The sequence below is a fragment of the Haemaphysalis longicornis genome, unplaced genomic scaffold, assembly GCF_048455015.1.
Source record: "Haemaphysalis longicornis isolate Haplotype H1 unplaced genomic scaffold, Haemaphysalis longicornis Haplotype H1 scaffold_3, whole genome shotgun sequence".
In the NCBI taxonomy this organism is placed as follows: Eukaryota; Metazoa; Arthropoda; class Arachnida; order Ixodida; family Ixodidae; genus Haemaphysalis; species Haemaphysalis longicornis.
The window spans coordinates 177,005,324-177,022,443 of NW_027526335.1; the positions used below are offsets into that span (position 1 = coordinate 177,005,324).

The 17,120-nt window shown below is 47.3% G+C and overlaps 1 protein-coding gene across 1 annotated transcript in view; it reads right to left on the reverse strand.

Annotated features, from left to right (window-relative positions):
• The window catches only part of LOC144175821 (uncharacterized), a 227,813-nt gene extending 211,214 nt beyond the window's left edge, over positions 1-16,599 (reverse strand). Inside the window, exon 1 of the mRNA XM_077704828.1 lies at positions 16,557-16,599. Within this exon, the coding sequence (XP_077560954.1) occupies positions 16,557-16,587 (31 nt within the window). The 5' untranslated portion in view covers positions 16,588-16,599. The remainder of the gene's footprint in view (positions 1-16,556) is intronic.
• Between the last annotated feature and the right edge of the window lie 521 nt (positions 16,600-17,120).

Consider the following 17,120-nt stretch of genomic DNA (forward strand, 5'->3'; position numbering starts at 1 on the left):
CGACCAGTATAATCGCGTCAGCCAATTTAATCGGTGGGTTGATGCTTTTAAACTGCGCGATGTTCCATTCCACCTAGACCTGTTCGGAAAGACATGGTACTTCAACAACGAGGCAACCTTCGAGAACTGGACTGATTTTACTCAGCGTCTACGCAAAGCATTCGGCACCGCGTCAGCTCGCGTCGATGGCGCCAAGATCTGGGTTCTCGCGTCCAACGTCCCGACGAAACCTATGCGGCTTACATGGAGGACGTCCTTGCCCTCAGCCGCCGGGTGGACGAAAGCATGCCAGAGGCCGATAAGGTGCGGCACATTGAAGGGCATTGCTTCATTTGTCTTTAACGCCCTCGCTATCCAGAATCCTCTGACAGTCATCGACGTGCGGGAGACCTGCCAACGCCTCGATCAGTTGCAGTCACTTCGCCTTCAGCCTGAGCCGGCTCCTCTGGATGGGAACACAGATCGGCGTACTCTGATACGCGCAATCATTCGCGAGGAGCTAGGCACCCGTACCTCACCGTGTCTCCAACGCGATCACTGCCACCATAGCCCATCTCCGCTGCGGGATTTATTCAAGGAACTGGCATCCGTGATAGCGTACCCACCGGCACATTCGACTCCTCCTGCCCTTTACATGACGACATACGCAGAGGCCGCTTCAAAACACCCCTTGTTCGTGGACTCGCCTCAGCTTTCGACTGCTCCCGGACATCTGACGGCCATTGCCCCCTCTCGGGGTGCCCAGTCCTACTACGCGCATGTGCGCCCCGACCGCCAGCTTTTCCCTCGGTACCGCCCGGTTTGCTACTACTGTGGAATTCAGGCCACATTTCCCGTTTTTGCCGAAGACGCCAGCAGTATGAACGCCGAGGGTACGCTCCTGATGAGCGGGATAACGCCCGCTTTGCTTACGGTACTTGTAGAAGCACATACGTCTCTCCTAATCGGCGTTCTTCCCCGCCTCGCAATTCTCCTGAGCTTTCTCAGCGTAACACGCCAACCCGACGCAGATCGCCTTCGCCCTACCGTCGCTCGCTGTCCCCTCTTCGTCCTACCTCACTTCCCAATAACGACCCTTCGGAAAACTAGCACCTGCAGTTTTTGGGGGGAAACTGCATTGCTCGAAAACGCCACAACTCCTCCTGAACGTCCGTGGAACTTATTTTTGTGGAAGTTGAAGGTTTGCGTATTGAGGCACTTGTTGATACGGGGGCTAGTGTGTCAGTTATTAGTGCACAGTTATGTTCACGTCTGAGGAAGGTGAGAACTCCTTACGCCGGGCCATCCTTGTGTGGGGCAAATGGTGATGCGATTCGGCCTTCTGGATATTGTACAGGGCGGGTTACCATAGACCGGCTCCAAATTACGTTCACTGTGCGGTGCTGACTCTCTGTTCTCATGAAATTATTTTGGGCTGGGACTTTTTATCAGCGTCGTCTGCAGTAATTTCCTGCCGCGAGCCTGCGATTCACCTGACTGATACAGGAATGGACTGTGTATCCGATCCTTCCGTACCGCGGTTGGTCTCTACCGAAAATTGTGTCTTGTGTCCCGGCCAAGAAATGGTGTTTTCCGTAACGTGTGACAGTATCGCCGATGGCGACTTGTTTGCCATACAAGCTGGGAACTTCGCTTGCAAAGGAGTTATAGTACCGCCTTGTTTCGTTCGCTTTCACAGGGATCAGCTTTCATCGCCGCACTAAACATTGCCTTTGAGCCGATTCTGCTTCCTAAAGGCACTAAGGTTGCTTCTATTCTAAACGAGGAAGTTGGCCGTCTTGCGCTTTGCCCTATAGCATCACTCCAGCATGCCTGCGGACAAGCGATTACGTCTTCGATCCTTACATCCACCATCAGCATTGAACTAAGCAAGGAAAATCAAAAATCACTACTCGCCCTCCTTACCAAGCACAAGGCGTTGTTTGACAGCCATTCCCTCACTCTTGGACGAACATCAGCAGCGACTCATCGCATAGAAACAGAGGGTCCTTGTATCGTCCGCCGTCGTCCTTATCGCGTTTCATGCGCAGAACGCAAAATCATTCAAGAAAATGTGGACGACATGCTTCACTGGGACATTGTTCGCCCTTCGGGCAGTTCCTGGTCTTCGCCTGTTGTCCTGGTCCGGAAGAAAGATGGCTCAGTGCGCTTTTGCGTGGACTTCCGAGCGCTTAACAAAATAATCCGGAAAGACGTCTATCCGATGCCCCGAATTGACGACGCTCTCGACACGTTACACGGCGCAGAATACGTCTCGATCTTCGGTCAGGATATTGGCTGATTCCCATGGCCGAAGCTGATAAAGAAAAAACAGCCTTCGCCACACCAGACGGCCTCTACGAATTCAACATGATGCCGTTTGGACTTTGCAACGCTCCGGCCACCTTTGAGCGTATGATCGATACTGTACTTCGTGGCTTGAAGTAGAAGACTTGCCTATGCTACCTAGATGATAGTCATTTTTTCGTCCACTTTCGCTGAACACCTTCAACGTGGATGAAGGCCTCACCTGCCTCGGCAATTTTGGTTTACAGCTGAACACCAAGAAATGTCGCTTCGCCAGTACCTGAATCAAAGTCTTGGGCCATGTTGCAAGCAAGGAAGGTATACGCCCGGATCCAGACAAGATCAATGCGGTCCTCAATTTTTCCCGGCCTCTTCGCCAGAAAGAGCTACGAAGTTTTCTGGGCTTTGCTTCCTATTTACGTCGCTTCATCCGAAATTTTGCAGCAATAGCCTCGCCCCTTCACAACTTACTCACTTCCGGAACTCCATTCGTCAGGACCCAAAACTGTGAAAAAGCTTTCTAAACCCTGAAACAAGCTTTAACTTCTGGACCGGTCCTCTGCCACTTCGATGAGTCGGCACCCACTATTCTTCACACCGATGCAAGTGGTCACGGTCTTGGTGCTGTCCTTCTTCAGCGTACGGTTTCCTCGTCGGAGCGAGTAGTTGCCTATGCAAGCCGCACTTTGACTCCCGCTGAGAAGAACTACACCATAACTGAAAAAGACTGCCTCGCCGTTGTTTGGGCAGTGCAAAAATTTCGTCCTTACTTGTTTGGCCGCCATTTCTCAGTGGTAACAGACCACCACGCCCTGTGTTGGTTATCCTCCCTCAGGAACCTCTCGGGGCGCCTTGGCCGCTGGGTACTCCGTCTACAGGAATATGACTTCACTGTGACTTACAAGTCGGGGAGCAAGCACAGTGATGCCGACGCTTTTTCCCATTGCCCACAGCCGACCACCCACTGCCCACAGCCATCGTCTCAAAGTTACTCATCGCCTTCAACTCCGCTCGCCTTGCCCATGGCCCCTTTGCAAACCGCCGGTCAAGATATCCTACAAAACCTTGTTTCTCTCCAACGAGCCGACCCGTACTGCAGACGATTACTGGATCTTCTCGGCGGTTCAACATCTCCACCTAACAGCCGAACGCGCCGCCAACTAAGCAAATTTCGCCTTTCCATTGGTGGAGCCCTTTACCGCCACAATTACCGTCCTACCGGAGACAGATGGGTTCCAGTCGTCCCTCGCTGTCTTCCAGCCAACATCTTGGAGGTTTTCCACTATGATACCACAGCTGGCCATCTTGCTTTCTACAAGACCTACGACCGCATGAAAAGCAGATTCTTTTGACCAGGCCTTTCCTCAAGTGTCGCTAAATATGTTGCGTCCTGCCCTTCGTGCCAGCGTCGTAAACGCTCGACCTCAGCCCCTGCCGGTTATGCTACAGCCGCTGCCATGTCCTTCTGCCCCATTCGAAGTTGTGGGCATCAATTTGTATGGACCATTGCCTTTCACTTCGACTGGTCATCGATGGATTGTGACCGCTGTCGATCACTTGACACGGTATGCAGAAACTGCCCATCTACATACCGACTGCGCTTCTGAGGTCGCAGATTTCTTTCTGCAAGCCATCTGCTTATGGCATGGACCACCTCGTACTCTTTAAAGTGATCGTGGCCAAACCTTTCTGTCAGCAGTCCTTGAGGAAGTTCTCCAAGCTGCTTGTACTGCCCACAAAACCACGTCGAGCTATCATCCACAAACAAACGGGCTAACAGAACGGTTTCACCGTACACTTTCGGATATGATTTCTCTCTACATCAACCCCGACCACAGAAACTGGAACGTCATACTTACCTTTGTCACATACGCCTATAATACCGCCGTTCAAAGCACCACCGGATTTTCACCGTTCTTTCTCGTCTACGGCCGCCACCCACCGTCCATTCTAGAAGCATCTTTCTTTTCCTTTCCCGTGGATACCACAACCAACATCACCGACCAATTTGTTTCTCGACTAGCGCAGTGCCGAAACCTCGCACGATTGAACACCGAGTCCTGCCAAAATGACCGCAAGTCGCGCTATGACGCAGACCGCCGGGAAGTTATATTCAACCCTGGGGATGAGGTACTGCTTTCGACGCCGCTGCGTGCGCCAGGACTCTATGAAACGTTTATGCCGCGCTTCATTGGTCCGTACACCGTACTACAGAGAACATCTCCAGACAACTACGTCGTTGCTCCCACTTGTGGAGTCGCTGACCGACGGTGCCGTGGCATCGAAACTGTCCATGTTTCACGCCTAAAGCCTTTTCGGCGCAGATCATCTTCCCTTTGACGCCCATGATGGCAGCTTCAGCCGCCGGGGAAACTAGTATGAGCGCTGTCTTCACATTGATTGCTTGAGTGATCATTCTCCCTATTGTGTCCAAACACACTATCATCAGCATCGTCTCGCCCACGCATCGTTTGGTGTCATCATTGTATCGCTGGGCTCGCGCGATCCTAATCATCAACGGAGTTCGTTGGTTCAGCTGGCTGCTGAGTAACGACCGCCGGAATAACACCGCCGTGCATTAGGCCTGCTTTCCTGCTTTCCTCTCTCAATATTAACAATGATGGAACGTACTTCAATGGGAGTAGTAGGTACTAAGAAAAATGATTGGGGCACGAGTCGCGAACAATCTGAAGTAGGCGGGTCAGCTGAGCTCGGTGGGGCAGGAAAAATTATACTGAAAGCATTTGCTACATCATCGGACAGGGTGAGGGTTTTGCCATCATGATTTACTTCCGCTTTCATATTCCGGCTGATGCTATTGTGCATAAACTCATTCAAAAAACGCCATTGCTTTCTGAAATTGCTGCCAGACACAGATTTGGTTTTCGTAGTACTCTCATCGCTTTCTTTAGTATTGACGTAGGTACAGTACAATATTTCTTGTACCGTTGCTTTAGTGCGCTGTTGAGTGGCTGCTTTTTAGTCTTCCGATAAAGGTTATCCTTTTGTCGTAGACTTTTGAGCAGACCAACTGTTAGCCATCGTTTTTCGGAGACGATATCTTGAAGATTGTATGCGGTGATTTATGATTGACGCGAATTCAGTGTAAGATGACTGAGCATCCTGTAAAGATGCGACTCTGGACCAACCTGAATTGCTAGCTAAATTGATAAATTTCGCTTTGTTGAAGGTAGATTTGGTATGATGCAATAAGCGCTTGCGAATGGAGTAGGGAAAGTAGAGGGCAACTGGGAAGTGGTCGGGGATGTCAACCTGAATGAAAAAGGCTTACGGTGGGATGAGCGGATTCGTTAAAACATGATCAATTAAAGTGCCTGAACCAGTAGTAGGACAACGAGTAGGAGATGAACCAAAAATACAAAACCATAGCCATGGAAGCAATTCTGTAATCGGTATGCTCGGAGGTTCCGACAGCTAAAAGGTTATTGTTGACGTCACCTACTATAATAACAGTTTTGTTTTCGTGAGAGAGGGAATACAAAAATTTCTCAAGTTCCAGGCAAAAGTTACCAATCACTAAATTAGGGGAGCGATAAATGGCAAACATTTTTACTGCCAATAGCAAAATCAGGGTCAGTAACTTCAATCCACACTGATTTACAGTCAACTACGTTCAGGCGTAGATCAGATTGCCGTCGGTAGTTGACGCAAGATAAAAGAATGGTTGCAGAGCCACCATGACTCGACGCCATACGATAGTAGAACTCTGAATTATATGAGGAAAAACAGTATAGATTTATCAGCATCGCCTAGCCAGGTTTCTGAGACCGAGATGATAGCAACTGAATGTTTTGCATCCAGAAGTCTCCCAGGCATCGGCGTAGAATTCCGCTTTCTTGTATGAGTGTTTGAAGGACAATATGCAAAGTAGTATAAAAGTTTGGTTTTTTTTTTGGGTTCCTCTGAAGGACATATCACAATGAATTGGGCAAATGGCGCACTCAGCCGCAAACTCATAAATATGGGCACAGTAAACATCAGTAAAAGGACCTTGGAAGTACTTTAGGATGGGTGACACTGCCGAAGGTAGGGCTAGTGGAATATATGGTTAATTTTCAGAGGCGATTACTAGTGTTATTGTTCCTAATGGCGTTCAAGCGTGTTCCGTAATAGAAGCGACCTTTGTAGCGTACCTCACAGCTGCGAAATTATGCTGGAACTCGAAAACCCCGTCATTCGATTCAAACTGAAGGTATGGAATTGTGCTCATTATGATAGGAAGCTGAATGACGAGTAGCGTGCCACCCCAGTCACCAAGGTTTTTAGGTACGTCGACAATTTCTTGGTCATGTACGAGTGTCCGGGAGGTGTGACGGCTGAGGCAAAGGTTGACCATATTTGTGGCAACTTCGAATCGGCCTTGAGCGGGCTGGTATTAGCGAGAGAACTTCCGCTCAACTCAGAGCTTCGTTCCTTGGACTTGAAGCTCCGCCTTCACGCACAACACGTCTGTTGGCAGTACTCCACCCGTTCGCAGAAAAGCCTACTGCCATTCCGGTCGGCTCATTCAAAGGTGGTCAAGTGCGGAATTGCTCAAGGTGCCTTGCGGAATGCTCTTCAGAAACGTTGCCACCACCTTGTCCCAGAGAGCTTCAAAGAGCAAGAATCACGAGTGAAGATAGCGGGCTTCCCGGACTGTCTAATCAAGAGCCTTTCCGGAATTTTTCTAAATGAAATCCGCGAGGGTAGGACGGAGAAGAACCCGAACAGAGAAAACGAAGGAATGGCCATCATTCCATACCTGCATGGTGTTTCCCACAAGCTGATGAAAACGGGAAGAAAGTGTGGCGTAAGAGTGATGTTCTCCGCCCCCAACAAGCTTTCCCAGCTCTGCAGAAAGGTGAACAGCGGTGGCCAAAGTTTTGGTCGCTGTGTGGTTAGGCATACAAACGCCTACACGGGATGCAGGAAAGACGTAGTGAATTACCCTCAGCATTTTTCTCTTTCTCAAGGTGCGCAGTTGCGGCGCCGCGGTGGCCGGCCGTAAAACATTTCCCTCCACCAAAACATCCAATACTATGGCCTACCTCCAAGAACGTGGAAGAAGCAGCGAACGCCGTATATCATATAGGTGTAGGAGTGTTTCAAGAATGTCTGCGTGTAGGTGTGTCATTGCCTGCGCAACACCTGTCCCCAGAGCTGAGGTCTTGCAAGTACTGAGAGCTTTCCCCAGACCATGGAGTGGAAATGAGGTTTATGAGAACTATTTGACTTATTATCATGTAAAGATGTCTTTAAGCAAGATGTTTTTTTTATGAATGTGTTTGTGTAGTGTATAGGGCTGAACACCTGTTGGAAGTTTTGTCAAGTGTGCTAGCCAGGTTCTCAAGTGTGTCCCTTGTTGCGCTTACCAGGTACCGGCTATGTGTCTGTTGCCCTTTGAGTTCCCGTGTTCGCGTCCAGAATGTCTGTATGAGCTGAAGGATGTGAGGACGGCGCGGAAAGTACCCCTTTTTGCCTCCCGCCGGGCACGCTTCCAAAATGCGTTTGCCCGTTTCTTCTACGACGTGGGTTATCGGCGATGGAGACCGCACACCTTGTTCAGGGTCTCTCGTGCCCGCCTAGAGTCGTCGTTGGACCAGGGCCTCGTTGGTTTGCACGGGGCACCGGAATCCTATTACCTTGCTGTTGCATTGACGGCATGCGCCGTGATGAGCTTGACTCCTTCCTGCATCTGTAGCTGGGTTGTGTGTGGTGTTGTTTATATAATTATTTCAAGGTGTTCCAGTTTGGTGTATCTTCATTGAAGTTATTGGAATGTGGACTCATTGGACCACATAAATATGATATCGTGTATGATATCGTGGTATGATACGTATGATACTTTGTATGATATCGTGGAAGGCATTCCGTATGGGTTTGTGCGCAGTTCCTCCTCAAAAGATGGAGAGAGATCTGCAGAACCCCAGTGTGATGGCTATAGGCAGTTTTTTTGTGGAAAAGACCAGCTCGCGTTCATCAGAAATTCCCCATGACTGCACCTCGGGTATCCGTGGGGGATGAGCCCTAATTAGGTCGCGTCTAAATTTATCGGTCTGTTTGGGAAGTTGATCTGCAAACGCCTAAGATATTGATTTTAGGGTGTAACGCGCCCAGGCACAGTAGGCGATGAGGCGCGCCTTATTGGAGGGCTCCGGATCAATTTTGACCACCTAGGGATGTTTAACGGGCGCTGAAATCTTGAACATACACTAAACTCGTCCTTGTATGCTTGCCCTGGAAGTTTTTTAGACGGAGGTCAGGCTTGCTGCGGACGTTCAGGTTGAGCGAAAAACCAGCCTGACGTTTCCGTCGATGTTTTAACAGCGGGGCTGTTGTTGTCCAGCAGTAAAGAAACCATTCAAGGAAAAAATTCCTATAAATTGCGAACGCTCGCAAGAGCGTGCCTCGCGGCGTCCGCCGGCCATCGCTTCTACGTGCAGTAATTTTATAAAAAAAACTGCCAAAAACCCTGAGGAGCGAGGAAATGCCGAGCACTCATGAGCGCGAGCCTCGCGGCGACCGTTGAGTCCACACCTCGCGCAGCGGCCTTATCAAAAGAAAATTCCCCAGCGCTGTCGTCAAGCGCTAGTGCACCGAAATCTCGTACACTTTCTAGTGCACTTTAACGTGCACCGAAATCTCGTACACCTGGGCGTTTTTGCTTTTCGCCTCCACCACAAAAGCGGCCGCCGCGGCCAGGAATCGAACCCACATCCTCGTGTTAAGTGACCAGGTATCCACCGCACAACCATGGGGTCCGTGGTCTTCCGAAACTAATGTGCCGTCACGTTTTATTCGGTGGGCCATATAGTTCTGACGTAGAGGTCTAATCACTTCTTTGAGGGTCTCCGCACAGTGAATGAAAATTTTATTCCGGAGGCATTGTAGGCCGGAGTGAGTGAGCGAGTGAGCGAAAAGACTATTTGATCATCCGGCGGACGACTATCCTAGCCCCACGAGGGGAGGGTCATTGCGATGCGGCCACACATTATCTCGGCGTGGTGTCCTTTACTCGGCGAGCAGCCCTCAGTACTCCCGCCTTCTGGCACCCGCGCCTGCCCCTGTGCTGGGGCGGTAGCGAGCACCTGGCGCTTTCGCTCGGGCGATGCTTTTCGAGGACAGCCGAAATCCACTGGACGGCCCGTGCCTACTGTTCCCGTTGGTCGCTTCCCGCAGCGGCCGGAGTGAGCCTCTATGACATTGCGCGCTGACCGCCCCCTTTCAAAGAAGGTGTGGCGCTCCATGTTCTGATGGAGCACAGTGTGTACAACTGTAGCAGAAACAGACAGAGCCATAAAGGGTAGGAAATAGCAGGGTAGAAGTGGACGAGTGGACGTCGGTGAAAAAATATCAGGATTCAGGTGCGTGGCAGAGGGAAAAGAGGGGTAGTAGTGATGGTCTTTGAATGAAAACGAATTTAGAAGAAGAAAGGAGATGAGAGGGGGAAAGCAAGAGGTAGGAAAAAAATCAAACGAGGGAGAAGGTATAGAAATGAAAAGAAAGGAGATGAGAGGGAGAAAGGAAGAGGTAGGAAAAATATCAAAGGAGGGAGAAGGTATAGAAATGAAAAGAAAGGAAAAGGCAGCTACAGAGGTAGGAGAGGAAATTGAGAAATGCAGTGTAAGAAGAGCGAAGGAGATGGAATGTGGCAGCGGTGTACGAAATGCTATCACTGTCGGGTGCCACATGCAGCTAAACAAGCAAATACACGGCTAATTTTTCTCTCGATCAGTACGTTCCCTGATAGGGTCATCTTGATGTGCGAAGAAAGGTTTGTGTCCTTACAACACAGCAGAAAGAGCCAACAGCATGCCACAGCAATTGGATGGCGTAAATTTAAACTGAATGGCATAAATTCGAGAGGGTATTTGTTAAAACAGACGATTGGTACTTGCCCGAGGGACCGGCGTCGATGAGTCGCAGGTCACACGTGCGGGACGTGCAGCAGGCCCTGTAGCAATTCAATGGTCCGGCATCCCATTTGACTTGGACGGGGTGGCTGGCATAACCGGTCCTTCTCTCAGGATCAAAAACGCTGACTACGGTGCCCACGTGATGGATGCCACCGTCTTCATCTCCGCCCCACCAATCGGGTCCTCGCACCACTCGTTGACCTGGACGGGCTTCTATGTGTGCGCATTGCGATGCCCATAAAGAGTAGTCAGCAAGCAGCAAATGCAATGATATTTTTACTGCAACAGCTTTGGAGTAGCTCGAATTGCACATGCTCCTTCCGCGGCAGCATTCCATATAGCCTTTCATTGAAAACAAAACACTCTTTAGAGAAAAGACAGTGCGGTCATATTATATTCTTCACAAGTGAGCTACGTAACTATATAATGATGGCGAGTAAAGGACGGTCATTTCGCGCAGGGCGACAGAACTCATCCATGCACACTATAAAGCCCTTCTTAGTAAAATTTGTAGCGATGAAAATTTCTGTAAAACGATTACATTATCTTCCGCTCTAAACAATGCTGAAATTTTCACGGAGAACTGCTTCAAGGGGCCATGCAGACAAAACACAACTTTGGATCATTAGAACGATTGCCTCGTTAGAATCACACTGACACTACTTTTAACGTAAACTTCGCTCAAATAAGCTATTTTAATAAGAACGAAGGAAATGGCCATGCTAATCACTCATTTAAAGCAATAGAAAATATGAGACCATATGCACCGCCGTATTATTTGCTGAGGACGGCAAAATCAAACGCAAGTTAGGCAGGGTTTATAAGCTTGAAGAACAAGCTATTTCCGCTCAAGTGTAATCATATTCCTTATAAACCTGTAAGGACAGTGTAGTGAAACAATGGAAGTTATGAAAGTGCTCATAAAACAGTATTACTGAGTGCTGCTTTGGTACTCTGCGCACTGCGCTTGTTATAGGTGCACAGCAGTGCGGCGCTTTGGGGTTGTCTTATGCAACACGGACAGGCTTGCGTAAGCGTCATTGTCTTACGTGACCCTATTTCTCTAACATACCCCGTGTTTCATTAAACGGTTTCTACCTAACGTAGCAAAAACAGGCCAAGTACGTTCAAAAACAAAGCAAAGGCGAATAGCGGTGAGAAGCAGTATGGTGGCACCATCTAGTAGGACTGATGATAAAGAAGGCTCCGCAGTTCACTGCAGTCTGAAACGTGCACTTGAAAACCCGTCCATGTGACAGCACAAGAGACGTCACGAAACAAGATCAGGCGGAAGAATTAGAAGTTCAACATAAATTGGTTGATTTCTTAGTAAGTAAAGCATCACTTGATGCCGGTGAAAGAGCTCAGGGCACTATAAAACACCAAATCTTTGAAAAAAACAAAACAAAGTTGTATTTTGCCTGCAAGGCCCCTTTAACATAGAATTAAGTATCGAAACCATGTGATTTTTACTGCACAAACGCTCACTTGCTACTCTTTGTGACATTATTGCCCGTCGGGTACTATTGCCACGTTTCATTGAAGTAAGGGATGGTAAACGATACGCCTGCTTTATATATTTTATTTATTTATACAGGTACTCACATCCCCCTCACGGGCATGATTGTAGGGGGGAGAATAAGTAAACGAATACAGTACAGTTGATATAACAATAAAAATGGTTGTGGTTAAAAGGATGTATGGTTGAAACAACAAAGTGTTGGTTTACACTGTCACAAATAAGGCATCGCATCGTAAATACAAAGCAAAAACGCAAAAAGAAAAGTGTGCTATCAGTTACACAGGGCAATAAAATAAAAAACAAGTACGGAGCGCATCAAGAATGACAGTAATGATTAGTTCCACAAACAATTGTTCAAATTTCTAAAAAAAGATCAGCGAGGCGCACAGACAATTTCCTCTGGCAAAGCCGTTCCACTCATGCGTGGTCCTTGGAAAAAAATCGTACTTGAATGCGTTGATACTGGACACGTATTCACGCAGTTTTAAAAATGGTCAGTATGGAATGACACATAGGTAGGTTGCCTTATATACTGTTCCTTGTATATGCTGGTTCCGTTCATGAATATGTTGTAAAATAGGGACAGCCTTGGGTATTTTCACCGGTCAGCTAGCAGAAGCCATAGTAATCCTGAATGAATGTCGGCTGATCTTACGGTGAAGTTATAATTGCTTGCCACAAAGCGTGGTGCTCGCGCCTATACATGCTCTAGGGCTTTTATATTTGATTTTGTTGAGGGGTCCCAGGCACTGCAAGCATATTCTAATACGAAACGCCCATTTGACATGTATAGTGTTTCTTTCAACTTAGTTGCTGCCTGCTAAATTGCGCCTCAAAAAATTTAAAACGCGGCCAACCCTCAAAGTTATTTAATTCAAAGTAATTAATATGAGCGTTCCAAGAAAGGTTGCCAGAAAAATGATCCCTAGATCTTTATATTCTGCTGCAACAGGCAAAGTAGTCCTGGCCATGACGTAATGTGAAATCCGAGGCTGTTTTTTGTTCGTAAATCTCACCAATTTACACTTCGACAGATTTAATGTCATTCTCCATGAATCACACCAAGAAACCACAGAGTTCAGATCATTCTGCAATTGAACGGTGTGCGCTTCACATGTAATGTTACCGTGAATGCAGCAATCATCAGCGTACAATAGAACACGGCTGGAGGTATTGTCAGAAAGCAGGGGCCCCTAAACAAACCCTTGCGGCTTTCTGAAAATACACCGACGCTTGAGCACACACCATCAAGAATCACGCGCTGCTGTCTTTCAAAAAGGTACGCTTCGATTCACATGAGAAGGGCATTGGGTATGCCAAGACAACGAAGCTTTTGCAACAACAACACATGTGACACGGAATCAAATGCCTTCTGGAAATCCAGAAATAGGCAGACAACCTGAAGGGCTGAGCTGAAATGTCGTGGGTAATCTCGACCAGTTGTGTATCGCACGAAAAACCCGCCCTTAAACCGTGCTGCAATGGGTAAAAGAAGCTATTATTTTGTAGATGATTTATTAGGTATGTGTAAATGATATGCTCCAGTGTCTTGCAGCACGCGCTTGTCAAAGAAACACGCCTGTAGCGGAACTTTTTTTGTTTTATCCCCGCTTTTATATATTGGAGTTACGTTGGCATTTTCCCAATCAGCTGGTAAAACGCATTGTTGAACAGACGTTTTGTACATGAGTGTTAAAAAAGGGGCGATACACCCTGCGCCGTTTTTCAAGACGAAGTTGGATATACAATCAGGAACAGGAGCAGAATGACCATTTATTTTTTTCCAACAAGAGCACAACGCCGCGTTCCGAACTTTTTATCTCGTTCTTGTGCGGGAGCGCGCCAACATTCTGGCATACACTACGTGTGTTAACTGGCTGGGAGAACACTGACTGAAAGTATGTATTAAAACCCTCAGCTTTTTCTTTCGTGTTAGACTGGTAGTTTATCCCGGCCATGATGTCAGGAATAGCAGATTCAGAATTATTTATATTTTTCATGTTTTTCCACACTTCCTTAGTGTTGATTTTAAGTTTCTCGCCTAGATCGCAAACGTACATTTCTAGTGGTCTGGGCATTGCTTTTGTCATCAATTTGGCTGTCTCCTTCATTTCTGAAAGCAACGCAGGCTCAGGCACGCGGCAATACTTGATACACAACCGATTCTTTCTATATATCTTTGATCGGAGTTTCCTATTGAGCAATGGCTTATCATTGCGTCGCTTGCCGGAAATGATACGCGAAGGAATGAAAGTTTGGGTCAAGGACAGTATCTTTGTTTTGAAGAAATTCCACTGCGCATTCATGTCTTACGATAAACTATGCGATTGGAAGTCAGGAAAAAAGGCATTTAGTTCACGCGACAGTGATGAGTAAACACCTTTTTCTTAAGAGAACACTTTCCCGGTGCCTCAGCGTGGTGGCCTTAGCACTACAAGACATTTTAGTGACAACAACGTCATAGTCGCTGCTACCAGAGACTGGGACAACAGAGGATACAAGATCCTGTTCACTGCAGAAAAATCAAGTATGTCTTCACTGTCACCACCTATTCGTGTTGGCGTTTCCACAAATTCAGTAATGAGTGGGCATTAATCATCTCCCTAAAGGCAGTTTATAGGAAAGCCGTTGTGTTTAGAACGGGTTTAAAGGACTTCCATTCTACATCTAGGAAGTTAAAATCGCTTCCGGGAATTACGTGCATTGTTAGCAAACTTAATAAAACGTTGCTCAACTGAAAGAGGATGGGCCGTTCTTAACCGGGCGGCTTATAAAATGAGTCAATGGCAGCGAAAGAATCGTTTTCTAGCAACATTTTACACCAGACAGTTTCGCACGAGTCGGTTTCGACGCTTATAGAATTGCTATCTTTGCTATCATGAATGAGAAGAAATGGCAATTTCGGTCTTTCCTATATAGGGTATAGCCAGGGGGAAACATTTCGCTGTCGCTGATTGTGTCGTCTAGCCATGATTTTGTGCCAATGACTACGTGTGGATTTGTTAATTCTATCAACGAAGTGAGCAAATATACTTTTATTTTTGAGGCTTCTGCAGTTTACTACAAAACAGACGATATGGCGTTTGCCCGATGGTTCATTTTTATGGTAAGCTGCGTTCGGCAGTGGCTATCGAGTATCCCTGGTCCTGGTGTCAGTTTCAGCATTACATACAAAAAAATTGGTTGCCTATTTTAAGGTAATTATATCGCAACTTGTATTCTGCTTCATTCTTTGGCGAACTGAATCAGCTTCTTCCTTTCCAATCACACTTTACTGGAACAGTCCTCAACTAACCCCAAACTCAGTTCCTTTCAGCTTTGCGACAGCAGAAAGTACACATTTTTTATCATTAAATGACAAAAACCTCAGAATTATGGGCGTTGCCTTTGCCGCTGTGTAGCGCCCCAGGCCTTTCAATGGCAGCAGCGCTGATTGCCACGTTTATTTTTTCGGGGCAAAAGGAAATCACACGAGCCTCTGACTGAGCCCACGTTTCATTTACAGTATCTTGAAAGCCATAAACTGCCAAATTGTTTTTTCTAGATCTGCTATATATGTCCTCATGCGAGTCCCGCAGTTTGGCGCAGCTATCAGCAAGATATTCATTTTGTGCGAGTAGTTGCGTTACGTCATCCTCTAAAGGGGATACGTTTTCTTCCACGAGCCTGACCTTTTCTGCCAGTTTCGATAGCTTTTGTTCGAGTGCTTGTTGGTCGGCTCGAATGGAACGAATGCCCGAAAGAATTTCAGTCTGTTGTTGCATTGAGGGTAGTGTCATGATGACATTGAACATCTTTTTCCTGGTCGGGTGTCAGAAGGCCCGGGGTTTGTTCTACATCTCCCGAAAGAAGCAGCAACATACGAGCAACCCGCACGCATGACAAAAATTTTGTACCCAGCAGGAGAATATTTTGAGCAGTCGTAGTCGACAGCGAGTTGGGATCTGGAACCAATTTTTTTAAACGGCTTTCCGTTAACAACGCGATAAGAATAACCAACCTAAAGAAAGACGAGCCGTGAGTGTCTGACAGCCATGGCGGTGCCAGATCCCAAGGTGGGTTGTTGCAGTAGTCGCCTAAGTAGCCCTGCGCCGTCCTGTAGTGTCCCGGGTTGCCAGACGAAGTAATTGTAGCCGGATGGTGCGGGCAGCGCTAGCACATCCAGCGGCGAGGAGCAATACGACAGCAGTTGAAAAGCCAAACAGATTTCCGGGTTTGTGCTGTCATCGAAGATAGGACACGTTGTTGCTCCAGAACCAAGGAAAATTGCCACCATCTGCGCAACCTGAAGAAAGACAAGCGGTGAGTGACTAATAGCCATGCCGGTGCCAGATCCCAAGGTGGGTGGTTGCAGTAGTCGCATAAGTGTCCCGTCGCCGTCCTGTAGTGTCCCAGGTTTCCAGACGAAATAATGGTAGCCGGACGCAGCGCTACCATACCCAGCGGTGAAAAGCAATTCGACAGCAGTTGAAAAGCCGAGCAGATATCCTGGTTTGTGCCGTCATCGAAGATAGGACACGTTGTGGCTCCAAAACCAAGGAAAATTGCCACCATCTGCGTAACCTGAAGAAAGACGAGCCGTGAGTGACTGACAGCCATGCCGGTGCCAGATCCCCACCGGTGCGGTTGACGATATCGAAATGTTATAAACAGTAACTGCTGAGATTTATATTGTGCGTTATTACACCTCTTTTCAGATGCCCAATGTTTAACAGGTACAAAATCTATACGCATTCACTAGCAATACTGAAACTTGAAATATATTTTCGTTTCAGATCTGCATTCTGCGTTTTTCTTTGACCATAATGTAAAGTTTTAAAGAGACTACTTACTTATACACTTTCCACAGGTAGGAGCAGCCATTTCCCAGCAACCCTGCAAAAACATTTGAAATCCCATTCAATGTATTCAAGCAAGTTGTTTACTTAAAGTTTTATTTAACATAACAAACCAATCGTGTTTGAACAGGCCGTAGTACAATAGAGCTAAAACTTTTCATTTCTTTCTGCGGTCAATAATGTCTATTCTGCTTACCACTTCGCTGTTACATTAGCTGTAAAAACTACAGTTGACAAGCTCTTGCGCTTGGTTTTTCACAAATTCGCGTAGAAGCAGCAGTTGAAGACCGGAAAGCATAATACTGCCAGCGAAGATCTTTGCCACCCTCCAATGACCGTATATCTGCTCAAATAACCAAGCAGTCCCAGAAATCCGATGCCCAAACTCGTTGATATTTTATGTAGTCCTGCAATAAAACTTATTACCAGCCGCTGCATAAAATTGGCGACCTAAAATAGGTAAAGGTTTACAGGCAAAATTCCTGTTGTTCGATTGATCGATCGATTGAAGGGTTTGGCGCCGACTTAACGCACGCGATGAGGCGCACTGTGGTGGCG